Source organism: Oryzias latipes, chromosome 22 (genome assembly GCF_053564925.1).
Source record: "Oryzias latipes strain Hd-rR chromosome 22, Olatipes_Hd-rR_3.1".
Taxonomy (NCBI): Eukaryota; Metazoa; Chordata; class Actinopteri; order Beloniformes; family Adrianichthyidae; genus Oryzias; species Oryzias latipes.
Genome location: NC_136258.1, coordinates 7,275,771 through 7,291,840, shown reverse-complemented (window position 1 = coordinate 7,291,840; position 16,070 = coordinate 7,275,771). Strand labels below are relative to the sequence as shown.

Sequence of the window (16,070 nt, the reverse complement as noted above, 5' to 3'; positions counted from 1 at the left end):
GTTATTCGAGTAAAATGAATTTATATCCAATCCAGCCCCAGTTTTTACCCGACGACCTCAATAGAGCCTCAAGCAGTTGGGAGGCAAAAGGTGGATAGATCTGTACAAATGTAATTCTACGCCTCCCCAGGGTTCATGTTCTCTGTCGTCATCAGTACTAGTGTCAAGATTATGACTACTTTGTTGGTACTTGGTTGTAATGTCAGTACTAACACTACAAGTAATGTCAGTAAGGGGGTTACTAAGTCAGAGTCAAGATTTTTTATCCTAATGCTCCTCAGAATAAGCTAAACCCCAGACGTCTTCTTTTTGTCAGTAATTTCGTCCTTGTTCTTCATGATTTTTAGTAAACGCGGTCAAGTTTTTCTGTCTGACCTGCTGTGACAGCCGAGCTCTCGGCAATCAATGAGTGTTTTTATTTTACAGTTGAGTTCTGGAATCATCAAGCGTTGGTTTTTGTTTTCACTACGCCAACATGGCTGACTTCTGTCATGCTGATGTCACAGAAAAACAGCCAATAAGATGGTGAAAACATTTTGCATCGCAGCTGGACATTATCACATCATTACACTTTCAGTTTGCTGAATGTATATCAACCAAGCTTTGGACATTTACAGAAGTTGTAGTCTTTGTTTGCTGCTTTAAGCGAAAACATCTGCATTTTGGAGTCCTTTTTTTTTTTTTTTAAATTGTAAAAATGGCAAACCAGAGACGTTTATCCAGAAGGACGGACAGCAGGGGGGCCGAAGCCGTTTTCCCAGCTCTTCCACAGAATTGATTGCCTGAATTTATGGCTGGAAAAGGGAGAAAGAGCGACTTCTTCAGAAGAAACAAAGAACTGGACCAAGCAAAATGGCAATTTCAGAAAGAAAAGAAGCAAAAAGATCATTTGAAGAAAATCAAATGAGGAAAGTTCTGAGGAGGCAGAAAAATCAGTTGATGAAGACCTGAAGGCAGAAGAAGCAGAAGCCAAACGTCTGCAGGAAGAAGTGGTTGATGGCTTTCCGGCAAGAAACATCCATATCTAAACTGCTTTTGAAGGAAGAGCTGGAGTAGATGACGGTTCGGTACCAAGACCTCACCTCCAAATGGGACTCTGAGATCCTCGAGGCCAGACTACAAGCTTGGAGCCAAAGCTCGGCAAAGAAGCGCCCGTCCACACACGGGGGCGGAAAAACAACCCTCTGGAGGAGCCTAAAGCGGAGCCGGTAGTCTCTGCCTAGTGGTTGGTCTGCTGGACTTTGCCGCTTTGTGCATCACATCTGCCGCAAAGCAGACACAGCTGGAGGAGGAGAACGGCCCTCATGGATCAGCTGCTGAGAGGTAATCCTGGTCCAGGCCCGGTCCAACAGCAGTTTCACTTGTCGGTGGTCCATGTCCAACGCGTGGAGGAGAACCAAAGCCCCTCACAGGAACCAGACACCATCTGGACTCAGAGACCCTTGAGGTATCTGAGGAGGATGTTAAGCTCCCAGGTGAGCCAGACACTTGCTGGGTCTGAGAAAAGAATAGACCTGAACTGACTGGAGCGCTGACAACTAGCCCTGATGTTATTATGTCTGCCTCAGCTTTCAAAATCATTTTTTGGAAACATGTAGTTTTAGGCTTTTTAGGGTTTTAGCTTGTTTGGAGTATTTTATTAGGTTTGAGGTCTTTTCTTCATTTTCTGTTGTTCTTAAATAAGGTTCAATAGTTTTTCTCTACATTGTTTAAATATGTGAACTCAGGTTTATTTTCTTGTGTGTAAAATTAAAAAAAAATCTATTTGGATGAATGCTGTAAAACGTTCAACCCATTGTTTTCCTGTTTCTCTTCTTTATTATACAATCTTCCTCCATTTTTGCCGCTAAACTTCTTCTACAATTTTCCATTTATTTTAACCAGTCAACTATTCAAATGTTCAGCTCTTTTAGATTTTAACAGCTATGACTTAAACTCCTTCAAATCCTTGAACTTTCCCAGATATTCCAGGATTTTCAGGAATTTTGCCTCCATTGATATACATGGGGAATCCTTGGTGCAGAAGCTCGCCGTTCGATACCCGGCTCTGGTATTTTTCACAAAAATATATATTTTTTGTTTTTGTACTGTTTGCACTTGATTTATGGTCAACTTTGAGCTTTTTTTTCATAATTTATTTGCCAATTATTAGCCTTTAGGTTTCATTTTCAATCAGCAATATAGTATGAACCTTGCATTTTCTTTTGGAAGTCCAGCTCCTTCTAGTTTTATTTAATTTAACAACTTTTTTAATGTTTACTTTAGTAGTTAAGGTTTTTTCAGCTTCATCATCTGGACTAAAACATGCGGTGAAAGGGTGAACCTTTCTCTGGACTGATGCTTTATTGAATCTGTCGTGACGGCCACCATGTACAGTATATGTTGCAGGTTTTTTACCGCTGCAGTCTCGACTGGTGTCGGCTCACCTGTTACTATGACAACATGCCTGCACCACGTACCAAACAGTAAAGTGATTTAAACCAAAAAAGTAACAAGAATAAAGTGCTAAAAATGGATTAAATATTCATTTCTTTTGTGAGGGACCATGGTATGAGCGGGATAATGGCTTTCAAAGCATTCATTATCAGGAATGAATGGACTTCACGAAAGCAACCGTCTACGCCTTTGTGTCATCCGTTAAGTTCTGATAATAGACATTTCGTCTGGCATTATCCCTGACATGCGTTTCATGGTGTCCCGTTTTATAACAACAGCATTGGAAAGTGCACACGTTTGGGCACTTTTTCAGAGAATTGCCTGCAAGCTAGGTTTTCTCAAATGTTCCAGTAGACCAAAAGTCTGTCAGGGACCTCATGTCAGCGGGAAAGTTCTTCTCCAACTCACACTTAACCCTTGTGCTATCTTAGATGACCCCACCCTTACATTGATGTGTTCTCCCTACCATGACAAAGGTGGATAAAGGTGGAAAGATTTCATGTAATCCATGGACACCAGTGAAGATCACAAATCATTGAAGAAAAAAGGTTCAGAGCACTGTCTAGTGGGTCTAGATGACCCAACTCCCAATGTTAAAGTGCCTAGGATAGCACAAGGGTTACGTAATAAGTCCAAGTTTAGGTTCAGATTTACTGAGGGGCTCAGCTGCCTCTGTGTAGCCAAATGTGGCTCAGATGGGAGGAGAAGCTCTGCCAAGTCTCTGAGAAGTCATGTTGATCTTCATTCCACCTTCCATTCATGTTCAGGGGGCTGCGCATGCAACCCTAATCCAAGTTAGATCTTGTTCGTGTAGATGCTTGCTTCTTTGCTCATGAATTTTACTGAATTCATTTTCAATAGGAGGCTTTGTTAGAAATGATGTTTGACATCCTCTGCTAAAGTTTTCGTGCAGAAATGTCTTACAAGCTGCTGCTTGAGATGTGTGACTGTGCGCAGGAATCAAAGGAAAAGTTTAGAGTTACAAATGTGGAGAGAAATACTTTCACCTTTGAACAAATATTTCTTTCAATAAATGTGATGTTGTCGGCATGCTGCAAGCGACACGTCTGGGAGAAGACGTAAACAACATGAAGGTGAGAAGGAGGCGTGTCAAACAGATGTTTTCATTTTTTCAACCCTGCAGACATTAGCACAAAATCCTGCAGACCATGTTCACATGATAACTTTGTGCTCCTTGCCTGACAGTTAGAAATGAGGAAAGTAGACAAGCATTTCAATGAGCCTTTACACATACTTCACAAAACCCTTTAGCTGTTTGGCACAGCCACTACATACAATGTCCACGTAGGAAATTTCGGCCTTTATGATGCATGAAATACGGCATTCATCAGTGTTTTTTGCGTTCGTCGATATGCGCAGATGTCCGTCGAGGGTTTCGGCCGACAGGTCTTTACGTGAATTCGGTTTTGAGCTGTTCAACATTTTTTAGTTTGTTGAGGTTTATAGACAATTACTACGTACGGTAAATCTTATGCAACTGTGTGTGATTTTTAGGAGATGCACGTGTGACTTTCCACGACCGTTCCACGTATGTCTAACAGGCTTTTCACGCAGGAACCTTTTTACATCACGTAAACATTGAACACATTAGGTTCAAATGACGTAATTGACTCATAAATCACTAATGGATTTCATATCTACAGCACAATAATCAATTCATCAATCAATCGCTTCATTTACACAGCACTTTTCATCAACATGCTGTTAAACACAAGGTGCTGAACACATAAGGCATATATAAACATTGCTTAAAACAATAAAAAGTCAGAAGAGGCATCAGATGAAAGCAACAACAGTAAAACAGACATAAAAATAGAAAATAAATGATAAACCATAAAAGCAATAAAATAGTCAAAAAGCCCAATATATAAATAAATAAGTTATTAAGTAAGTTATGTAAAAGCTTAGTTGAAAGATGTGTCTTTGATTTGCACAGAGGCAGAAACCCTCAGATCCTCGGATAACATATTCCACAATTGAGGACCACGATGCTGAAAGGAAGCATCGCCGAGAGTCCGGCTTCACAGGGTGGGAAGAGATACAAGGGCAGAACCTGAGGATGGAAAAGTTCTGGAAGGTTTGTAAGAACTGTGATGAGTAAGGTAAGAAGGTCCCAATGCATTAAGACACCTAGCCCTTGTGCTATCCAAGGCACGTTAACGTTGGGAGTGGGGTCATCTGGACCCCACAAGATAGCACTAGGGTTAAAAAGTAGAAGAAGAGTCTTAAAATCCACCCTGAAGCTGACAGGCAGCCAGTGTAGAGACTTCCAGACAGGAGGGATGTAAGCTGTCTTCTTTGTGTTAATTAAAACACACACGGTTCGTGTTCTAAGTTGGTTTACATGTTCTTTGCGTGGGTTTGTCGTATTTCTTCCGTGGTGTAACGCGTTTTTTTGTGAGAAAATTTCACCTAGAGACCACGACTTTTCACAGTTTTATGTACGTGTGATCAATTTTTATCTGTATAAAATGTGACTCGTGCGACGTTAGTACATTCTATCGTGACGTCTCTTAACCCCTGTGCTATGTTGTGGGGTCCAGATGACCCCCCCCTTACATTGACGTGTTCTCCCCACCATGACAAAGGTGGATAAAGGTGGAAAGATTTCATGTAATCCATGGACACCAGTGAAGATCACAAATCATTGAAGAAAAAAGGTTCAGAGCACTGTCTAGTGGGTCTAGATGACCCAACTCCCAACGTTAAAGTGCCTTGGATAGCACAAGGGTTAAGGAAAGTCCACAGCTCCGTCTGCTTTTCTCCACAAACCTCCACAGGCCCAGACTTCCCCAAAATCTGCACACCCGCGCAGGTCAACCCCCCTGTGGGTCAAACCCTTATAGGTGCAACAAAACAGGTTTTTGTTGTTTTCCTTCCCTCCTCCAGTTCAGGAGGAAGAAACTGTTTTTTGTGTCTCTTCTATGAGAAACACACAACACACCTGATTTAACTGAACACAAACGCAGCCTGAAAGTCGCATTCCTTTTGTTTGCTACTCAGGTACCTCACATGTGTTTTAGTTTGGATAACATTTTTCTTTTTTCACATTTAACTGTTTGGAATTTTCATTTTCTGAGCTATGGAGTTTAGATTCCCGTTTGGTTGTGCATTTGGAGATGAACGGTGTCACGGTCCGGACTCCAGCCCAGGTTTTCCTCCCTTCTCAGTTTCATTCCTCATACCTGCTGCTCATCATAATCAGTCCAGCATAAAAGCAGCCAAGATCCAAGCCTCCTCTGCCAGATGATCTTCTGCTTCAGCTCTCAGAACCAGAACTAGAACCAGAGCTGCTTCAGCTCTTCATCGTTTCTGCTCTGCTCCAGCTCACTGGTACCAGCTTGGTTCCTGTTCTGGGATCCGGCCCTGCTCATCTCTAAGATCTGCCATTTCCTTTCAATAAACTGTTGTTGTAATTGAGCGCCTGAGTCCAACAGCCCACATCGCAAACGGAGAACTTTTTTTGAAAAAAGGTGAAGCAGAACTTTGACAAGTCTGCTGATTTCTTTTCACCGGAGACCCAAAGAAGTCTGAGAAAACAAACGGTCAGGAAAAAAAGCTTCATTGTCAGGTTTTACTCCCAGGTTTCTCTGGTTGGCGTAAACCATCAATATTCCTCGAAACCTTAGACTCAAAGATGAACAAGTTTCCAGGAAGCTGACAGCTCCTTGACTTGGTCAGAGTCGGATTCTGCCCAACAAACGGGCTCAGACCAGAACTTTGTCAGAGCTGTCCCCTGTAGGAGTGATGGTGCCGGGGAACTCAGGATCTGGAAGTTGATCCTCGTGGGATGAGGATCTGTCTGGATCTTCTCAGCAGGTCTCATCTCATCTCCATCGGAGCTAAAAGAGGAGCTTAGAAAAACAGCGTTTTTCCGTGTCGAGCTGTCATTGTTTTGTCAAAACCCAAACGCTTCCTCCTCAAGTGGGATGAAACAAATGTTGAGAGTAATTATTTGTAAATAGGCTTTTCCTCAGGCCTGTTTCCAAATGATCTCTCCTTTTTTTAATCCTGCTCTTGAAGTTCTGATCCCTCCAGCGAAGCGGCAGCAGGAGAAGCCGAGTGTGGCTGAGCGGGCAATTATTCATCAGCAGTCATCCCCCACCAGCCTTTCTGTTTCCTTCCCTTTAATCTCTCCGTCTGACACCTCTTCCTCATCTCCCTCACTCCACGTCTTCTTTTGTTCCTCTCTGTCACTCCTTTCCTTTCCCATCTTTCTCTCCACTTCACAGCTCTCCTTCCTTTCAGTCTTCCTCTCTTGTGGTGCTCCTCTTCTCACCAACTTCCGATTATTTCATTTGTCTTTCACTGATTGAGTTTTCTCATCCCCCTTTTGAGATATAAAGAAAACTTTCATCTTTTTCTCAATCTTCATTCTGCATCAGCTCTTCCTCAGCTTCAACTGTTCTGTCAGCCAACTCATCATCGTCTTTTAGCTGTTAGCAGTTTTATATTTTCCATTTAAAAAAATATTTTTTATTCATTCATAGTCTTTGAGTTTGTTAGTTTAAATTCTATTATCATAGCCAATCACAGTTCATGCTGACTGTGTGGGATGTTTGTCTTTTCCTTGGATTAACATGGTTGCTCTGACTTCACCTCTCCGAGGCCACAGAGTAGAGGCTGAACTCTTGTGTCCAAAACGGGATAACGGATTGTGGAATCCACCGTCAGTGTGTTCTGACGGAAAGTAACTTATTGTCAGTCCGCTTCTCGGTAAAACTTCAAAAGATGCGCTTTTGACTTTTGAGTCTTATTGAATCTTTTTTGTTTTTGTTTCTGGAAAACTGGGTTTGACTAACAGCATTTCTTTACAGTCCGTTTTTAGAAAAAGGTGTCCTGACAGTATTCTTACTTTCATTAAACTTGGGGTTTGGAATCATAACAGTATCCCTTTTGCTAACTTAGATGACCCCACCCGTACATTGACGTGTTCTCCCTACCATGACAAAGGTGGATAAAGGTGGAAAGATTTCATGTAATCCATGGACACCAGTGAAGATCACAAATCATTGAAGAAAAAAGGTTCAGCGCACTGTCTAGTGGGGGTCTAGATGACCCAACTCCCAATGTTAAAGTGCCTAGGATAGCACAAGGGATAAATAAAAAAAAGCTTCTTGAGCCAAAAGGTCAAAGTCATCATCTCAAACTTTATCCTTGTTTTATATTTATTTCAAAAATCTAAAACACTGCTGGACTTTTAAATCTTTTGCTTCCCTTCAGCCAAATAGTTCTGCTGGTTTTGTAAAAGTCTGTCACAATATTTAATAAGATTTATTCCATGGTCCAGGTGAATTCTCCATTCTGATTGGTTGCTGGGTGTGCATTAAAAAGTGATAATGCATACCCTAAAAAAGAAGTTCCGGTCACTTTGCTTAATTCTTCTGTATCACTGCTTTGTTACTGTGACCACTCGCCGCACCACGTATCAGATAGTCCACTTTTTGTGAAAAAAGTGATTCAAACCCTAAAAAATACAGAGAATATAGTACTGGAAACTGATTGAATTTTTATTGCTGTTTTAAGGGACCATGGTATAAGCTGGTTAATGGCGTTTAAAGTGTGTATTATCCGGAATGAATACACTTCGCAGAAGCAACCGTCCGATGCGCCGCACTTCATCGGCTAGTATCCCTTACTTAATTATTAGTTGACGACAAATTTGAACACACTGTTTGGGGAATAAACCCACAAAATGAGCAGAGAGTTTTTTCTTTTTCTTTTTGGAAAATCTTGTAAAAGAATCAAAGTGATAAAAACTGGGTTAGAAATTTGTAAAAACTAGTAAATATATATATATTTATATATATATAAATGCATTTTTGCTGATCATGACTTTCTCATCTATAGAGCTAAGCTATTTTTGTTCCCATATGAATTTGGTTTGAGATTTCAGTGGTGTAACCCTTGTGCTATCCTAGGCACTTTACCATTGGGAGTTGGGTCATCTAGACCCACTAGACAGTGCGCTGAACCTTTTTTCTTCAATGATTTGTGATCTTCACTGGTGTCCATGGATTACATGAAATCTTTCCACCTTTATACACCTTTGTCATGGTAGGGAGAACAACGTCAATGTAAGGGTGGGGTCATCTAAGATAGCACATGGGTTAAAGTGTTTGCCCGTAGTTTCTTTAGATTACTGTTGCATTAATGAAGAACTCTTGGTTCCAGTTGGCTCTTCACATGCACGCTCTGACCCGTCCATCTTTCTTGGGGTCTTCATAAGACCCTGTCTTCTGTCTTGGGTTTTTTATTACCATTTTGTGAACGTCTTTACTTCTCTGTTTCATTTCACTGTCTTTGCCTCATTTCTGCACAAAGACATTTTTTTTTTTTCAGTTTAACATGCGTCTGCATTTTTCTGGCTCATCCACCCTTTTTCTCTTCCAGCATCAGTCGGATGTAATTCTTTCTCCCCGGCATTCATTCATGTCTGGAACAATAACATTTGCATGAAATTTCCTCTGACATATCTTACTACATAAAAGGAATGTGATGATGCAAAATCGTTAAACAGCATTTTTTTTTCAGTGGGGTGGGGGGAGGGGGTGGGGGTGCTTGCTCAAAGGGTTTGTTAGTTTCATTCAGTTCTCTTCATCATCTGAAACAAAATAAAATATAAAAAAGACTTTTTGTTCCAAAGAGGATCAATCATCTCCAACCTGCCCACATGTTGCAGTGGGATTACGCACAAAGCTGAAGGTTTATTGTAAAAGTAAAGTCTCAAAATGAACTAGTCCAGACTCTGTGCAGCAAAATCGCTCCACAGGTTTGCCTGAAAATTGCTGACAAACTCCTCAGAATCCCCCTCTTTCTCTCTGAACTATCAGACACAGCTGATCTGAAATGTTGTTGCGGTCACAAAAACAACGTCCACCACACGATGGGGAGGCATGGAACAATCTTCAAGATTAGCTACCACACAAAATGAAGCAAAAAAAGTTCCCCTCCCTCTTGTTTAAGTAGGAACTTCCCCCTTCCTCACAACCTTGTTTTATTAGGAGTAGTAGGATGACATTGTCCCACTCTGGACCTGCTTAACACTCTATTAGACTGCAGTTTGATACTGCTCCTCTAATTACCAAAACATCTGTTGTGCAGTGGAAGTGACGCTCCCTCTAGACTGCAGCTCATAAAAGTGTAATTAATTTTCTGTTTTCCAGATTGCTATTCTGAGAAACAGCCCATTGTGGAGCTGGAATAATTAATTAAGCGAGCGTTGGGGAGGCTGGATGAGGAAACTTACTGTTAAAATAAAGGAGCAGTTCTTCAAATTCTGCCCACAAGATCTAAACTCAGCTATCGGCTGAGTGGCCGAGTGTCAGGGGGAGATCAAAAGTCCCACGTCTGGGGAACTAAGCAGCGTTCTTCAACCTTCTCCTGCCCAACCTTTGACGGCAGAGATCTGAGACAGACTTGGTTTCCTACATAAGAAATTCAGAGAACATTTGTATTAATAAACAATATTTGCAATAGTAATTATTGTCAAGGGGATGTGTGTCCTACAACATGCACGCAACCTCTTTATTGTCACAAGAACAGGCAGATGCTGGATTCAAGTGCAGCAGGTTTATTAGCTCACCTAAATGTCCACAAAGCGAAATCAGGGTCAGGCAGGCAGGGGTCAACAATAGGCATAAAATCATAAGAGTAGAGACAGGATGGTCAGGATCCAGGCGAGAGTCGGGGCAGGCAAACAGAGTCAGAAACAGGACCAGGAGACAGAAGACCAGGTCCAGCCATTACGCCCGGTAATGCAGGGAGAGCGGCACAAAACAATAATACAACAATACAATACAATGCTTAAGTATACTGTGGTTGATTTGGTGAATGAAAGTCAGGTGTGCAGCACTCAGAAACTGCACGCTGGGGTTGCTGGGAGATGATAGAACTAGATCTAGAACTCTGGAGACAGCTACCGGTGGTGACCAGAGGGGGAGACAGAGCTTTATCTTTTGACAGTCATCATGACCTTTTTATCTCGGTAGAAGAAGAATTTAACACAGAATTATGATACGTGGGATGTGACGTCATCAAACAGTTTTCCATAAGGATAGGTAGCACATAGGGATCTCCTCTCTTCTAGTTTTCATTTTTACAACATAGTTAGCCTAGATTGAATGTCTCACTCTACCCCATGCAACCCTGTTGGGCAAATATTCAGAATAAGACCATTATATTGTGGTTTAACATTGAACAGCTAAACTACTAGTTTCTCCTCCACAGGGAAAGCTTGATTAGTACAGATTTCTTACCTATGAAAAGGTGGGAACAGCGTTGCACCAAGTGTTGCAATCATCAAATACACAATTGATCTGTAAGCTGAACTAATCAACCCAATAATTGATGACTATGTCTGGTTTTGTCCCTAAACTCCTAACAAAGTGATAATCCAGCAGTCGTGGTTTCGGGTGTAAAAGTGCAGATTCAAACAGTGGGGAGCTTTTGCTAAACTTCGCTAAACTGACTGTGGTGTCCTAAAGCCTCTGTTGCTCAGAGGCGCTCTTCATCAGCTAACATTGGACATCTTTTCTGCTCTCCACTCCCTTATGGGGTGGCATGTTTTTAGCTTTTACCAGCGAAGGACCGGACAGCTCCTGGATGTGGGGCAGCTGGAGGTCTGTCCCATATAGCTGCTGACCCGAAACTCAGAGCGGCAGCAATTAGAGCATCCATGCAGCACACAGGTGATGCGCAGACAGATTGAGAGTGTCTGTCAGAACTTTGTGTCTGTCATGAGCTCATGATGGGATGATATTCATGAATCAAGCTAAGGTTGGTCCGTTTGGTCCAAAAACCTTTTTCTATTCATGCAAACATTTCCGTCTTTCAGCACTTCCTTTTGTCTATAGAAGAACAAACATACTCAGGGTTTGTTTACACCAGGGGTCCCATTTATTCAAGTTTTTAATGCACATGTTTGTCTGCAAATAGAAGAAGTTCATCAGTTTGTCCTCCGTAACACTCAAAGCAGCAAAGATTTCGTTAAATCCCATTTTATTTATACCCAAGGTATGAATAGTAGACTCCAGACATCAGAGATATGGCATACACTGTGCAGCATACAGTATACACTGTATCATAACATCTTTACAATTACATGATGCATGTAACAAAAAGGTCAGGATGAAGGCTGGAGTCATGGGTGCCAGCCTCGGAGGAGCCGTCATGAGGTGGAACTTTTGCTCTCTCATCACCACAAATGGGACAAATTCAAATTCAATTCAAAGTTCAACCAAACACAAACACAAAGCAGGTCATCCAAAAGCAGCAGACCAACCGATAGGATCCTTGCAGCCATCCCCTTTTCTATGGGAATCATGTCTTCAATCAAGACCCACTCTGATGAAAATGACCTTTTTGTGTGTTTTTAACATGTTCTTGCACATTTACTCATCATGGAGGACATTTAGAAAGTCAAAATAAACTCAAAATAATTGCATTTCTGAGTATTTCGTTAATCAAATCATTGTGATTCAGGTGCAGAGAAACAAAGCAATTGAAAAAGGCTTGTAGGTGTGACCTACAAGGGCTTACAACAAAGCTCAAGCTCCATTGTGATGCCTCCACCTGTGGACAGATTGATCCATGAGCCTCTTTGTTTTCCTCGTCTGAGTTGAAATCTGGATCTAAACTGAGTGAGAATTGTGTTCAAACATTCTGAAGACTATCACCTTACTTTTAGTTTTAGATGTTGTTATTCTTTCATGTCTGACCTGTTCAAATCAGTCCTATGTATTCACACGTTGCTGCTCACAAAATGCGTTTCCATTGACTATGAAATTGCGCAGATTGGATTTGCGTTAATAAATTTGCCCGATGGAAAAACAACTGTTTCAATAAACTTGCATTTAGTGAAAAAAGGTTTTTCCTCTCGGAGGAGGTGGTTTTTGAGGCGTATCTAAATTGACATTTCGCTAAACTGCAACGAAAACACTATATTTAAAAATTAGATGTGTCAGGTGTCTGGGCCACTTAGAGCAAGCCACGTAAAGCCAAGCCAAGCCAGGTCAATACCTTCTGGATTCATCTCCTCCTCGCCATCATCCTCCCCAGGAAACACTCTCTGGACTAATTGCCCTCGTGCATGTTCCCTGCTCCACCTGATCTTCAATCCAAGAACATTGCCACCCAGTCATTCATTTCTACGCTTCATAAACCTTGGACCAAGTCCCTGACTGCTTTTGGGTCTAGCTAATTCAATACCTCACATGATGAGTCACGTGACCAACAACCGGATGGCGATGTGCATCTTGGTAGGAGCTGGCGGCCTTGGACGCTGCACAGCGGGCGCCACCAGAGGTCCCACAGCGTCACACAGCTCATCAGAAGTTGAGCGTGTAATGTGGAATTGTTGGATCCACAGCTCCTCTGGAAAATCACCATTTCGCAATATGGCTTCATCCGTTGCCCCTCCCTTTCTAAGGAGCGCACCGCTCCACGACCTGAAGAAGACGCCGACGTCTCCTTTGATAGATGATGATGAGCGCTAGTGCCGTGGCAGAAATCTTAATGGATCTACTGTCAATCAAAGTATTGGTCACATGTTTCTGAATGACTTATGGCTTAAGTCAGTTTGTGTTTATTCACATAATTAGGATTTAATGGAAAGTGTAATGGCAAAATTGTGATTTTTCATTGAAGTTTTGTGCATATGTGTGATGAAAACCTAGCTACTGACTCTTAAAGTCACTTCAATAAAGTCACTCAAATGGTTCCTCTTCTCTGATGTGATGCTACATTTGAGACGTTATGAGCAGATTTTAGAGTTGATCAGCTGTTACTGTGAATGAGTGATTTAGATTTAGAGGCCAGTGAATGGAAATTCCTTCAGAGTGGAAAAAAAAAGGTCTGAAGATTAATTTAGAACGTCCAGAAAACACATAAGATGCTGTTTGAAGAAATGAAAACGGTCGATGATGTTGTTAAAGGTACAAGGTGGAACTTTGGTTTCAATAATACAAAAAAAGCTTTGTGATAATGCATCTGACCCAAACTAAAGTGGGACGTGAGAACAGGAAAGACAGAGTGGGATTCTTTTTCTAGCTCATGCTGTGGGTGAACGGTCCCTTTTCCATCCGCTCTTCACATCCGTCTTGGGTCATTGAGAATCATTTCATGAAACTGAAGTAGATGTTATTGATGTCGCTCCAACGTTTGAACAGGACTCTGAAATCTGCCCCAGACTTCCCCAGCAGGACGCTTAACCATGAATCACTATAACCCTTGTACTATCCTAGGCACTTTAACATTGGGAGTTGTGTCATCTAGACCCACTAGACAGTGCTCTGAACCTTTTTTCTTCAATGATTTGTGATCTTCACTGGTGTCCATGGATTACATGAAATCTTTCCACCTTTATCCACCTTTGTCATGGTAGGGAGAACATGTCAATGTAAGGGTGGGGTCATCTAAGATAACACAAGGGATAAGCCGTCAAGTCCAGCTGATGGAGTCCCAGCAGACAGGGGGCGCTCTGTTTCTGCTGTTCATGGCGCTGACTCTCCACTACAGCCGGTCATTCACGTTGAACCCTTGTGTTATCTTAGATGACCCCCACCCTTACTTTGACGTGTTCTCCCTACCATGACAACGGTGGATAAAGGTGGAAAGATTTCATGTAATCCATGGACACCAGTGAAGATCACAAATCATTGAAGAAAAAAGGTTCAGAGCACTGTCTAGTGGGTCTAGATGACCCAACTCCCAACATTAAAGTGCCTAGGATAGCACAAGGGTTACGCCTGTCCGCTAATTTCAGACAGAGTTCACACATATTTACAAAATAGAAACTTGTGTCCATCTCCTGCTGCATCATCACAAACACAATAGTTTTTGTTTTTTTTAAACAGGAGACGGGGAACGACTCAGCAGGCCTCACACTTAAAGCTTAATGAATGCGTGGATGAGGAGTTTCCTCCAAAGCGGCAAACCGATCATTTACAAGAGACATCTTTTCATACCAAACCATTAAAAGCATTGAACAAAGTGGGTTAAAGTACAATAGGTCCTCGTCCCGATCTTTCCAGTCTTGTTAAAATTTGAAATGAATTCTCCCAAAAACCCGGGAATGTGCTTGTGTCGGGACTCCTGTGTTACGTGCTTCCATCTAATATTCATTGAGAAAGCAAAATGTGGCATGAAAATAAAGCTGAATGGACAGAATGCAGCGTCACCATCCCACCCAGTCCACCAAAAATCTCCTGTAACAACTATAACTGGGACAAAAACTCTTGACATTTAATTTTTTTACATCAAGGAATGTTCAAGAACAAAGGAGGTTTGTATATATTTTCATATATTTATATGTTGTTTTTTTTTTGGACATTTCCGGCACAACACCGTCAGCGTCTCTCTGCTGTACACTTTCTGAATCACGTGGACGTTACTGTCAGATGAGCGCCGGCCTTGTTGGTGTCAGAGTTTGTGCCTGGGCAGGCGTGAAGCTGGGTATGTTGGGTGTGTTTCCTGTTTTTTCCCATGGGGCGCCGCTCGTTCAGGGGCGCAGGGTTCACAACACATCTGCTCTGAGTCATGATTCACAAAAAGAGATAATGTGATTTTAGTGACAAAGGACAGGGGGCGGGGCAGCGTGGACCCTTCTCCCCCAACATCATCTGACACAAAGAAATGGATGTTTTCCAGTCAAGCTCCATCTCACTCCTCTGTCCTCCACCCGGATCCGGAGCTCAGTCTGTGAACGCAAGCTCAGTGCGGTCTCTTATGGACGGGACAGCAGGAACAGCAGCCAGCACAGGGGGAGCAGCGGGGAGATGCAGGGGGGCTTCACGCCCCCACCAGAGAGGGAGGGAAGAGTGGAGTCACCTTCGTCGCCCCACAATCTGTCGTTCTCATTGACCTGAAAGAGGCAAGAGTACATGAACGACCGGTGGACGAACACATGTCATGATGTCTCAGTTTGCAGATTCTGCTAAGCAACAAATTCTGAGGATCCCAAAAGAGAAGCAAATATCTGAGAAAAAAGCAGCTTGAAGTAAATGTTTTGGTAGTTTCAAAGTCTTCCCGCAGACATGGACCGGCACACATATTCCTCATTGGAGTTTCTCATGTTCATGCAACCATTTACAAAGAAAAGTCAATGTAAACACGCCTAAATGCGTGTTTCATGCTTTCACATTTAAAGCTAGCTAGGCCACTGTCTCTTACAAAATGCTTGGCCGTTGAATGCGCGTTGAAAGTTAGACCAGACCAATCACGGACCTTTAGGGGCTCCGTAGATTTACCCATTCTTTGCGTGGTTCCTTCGTTCTTCTTCCTTGGTTTCAACATGGTTCATTTCTGATTCATCTGTGACATGTTCACATAAAGACCACAATGTTTCTCACTTTTTTTTTTTACATTTATTCACGTATGACCAATTTTCATCTGTGCAATCGGCACAAAATGTACGTAGTGGCAGCGAGACACGGCCTTAACGTGAGGCTTTTTGTTAAATTCTGAGACACTCAGATCCAGACCCCATGCTAGGACACTAGAGTTTGATGTTTATATCTTTAAAGACAAATTCATTCCATCTTCTGAGACGATAGGGTAGAACTCTGATGTTTGTAATACAGCGTGAAAGAATGAATGTTTTGAGAAGCATAGAT

The 16,070-nt window shown here is 42.1% G+C and overlaps 1 protein-coding gene across 3 annotated transcripts in view; it reads right to left on the bottom strand.

Annotated features, from left to right (window-relative positions):
• Positions 1-11,332: 11,332 nt before the first annotated feature.
• gfra4a (GDNF family receptor alpha 4a) overlaps positions 11,333-16,070 on the bottom strand; it is a 181,255-nt gene continuing 176,517 nt past the window's right edge. For all 3 annotated transcript variants that reach the window (XM_078940968.1, XM_078940970.1, XM_078940969.1), the window contains one exon: positions 11,333-15,319. In XM_078940968.1, coding sequence (XP_078797094.1) covers positions 15,182-15,319 — 138 coding nt within the window. In that variant the 3' untranslated portion in view covers positions 11,333-15,181. The remainder of the gene's footprint in view (positions 15,320-16,070) is intronic.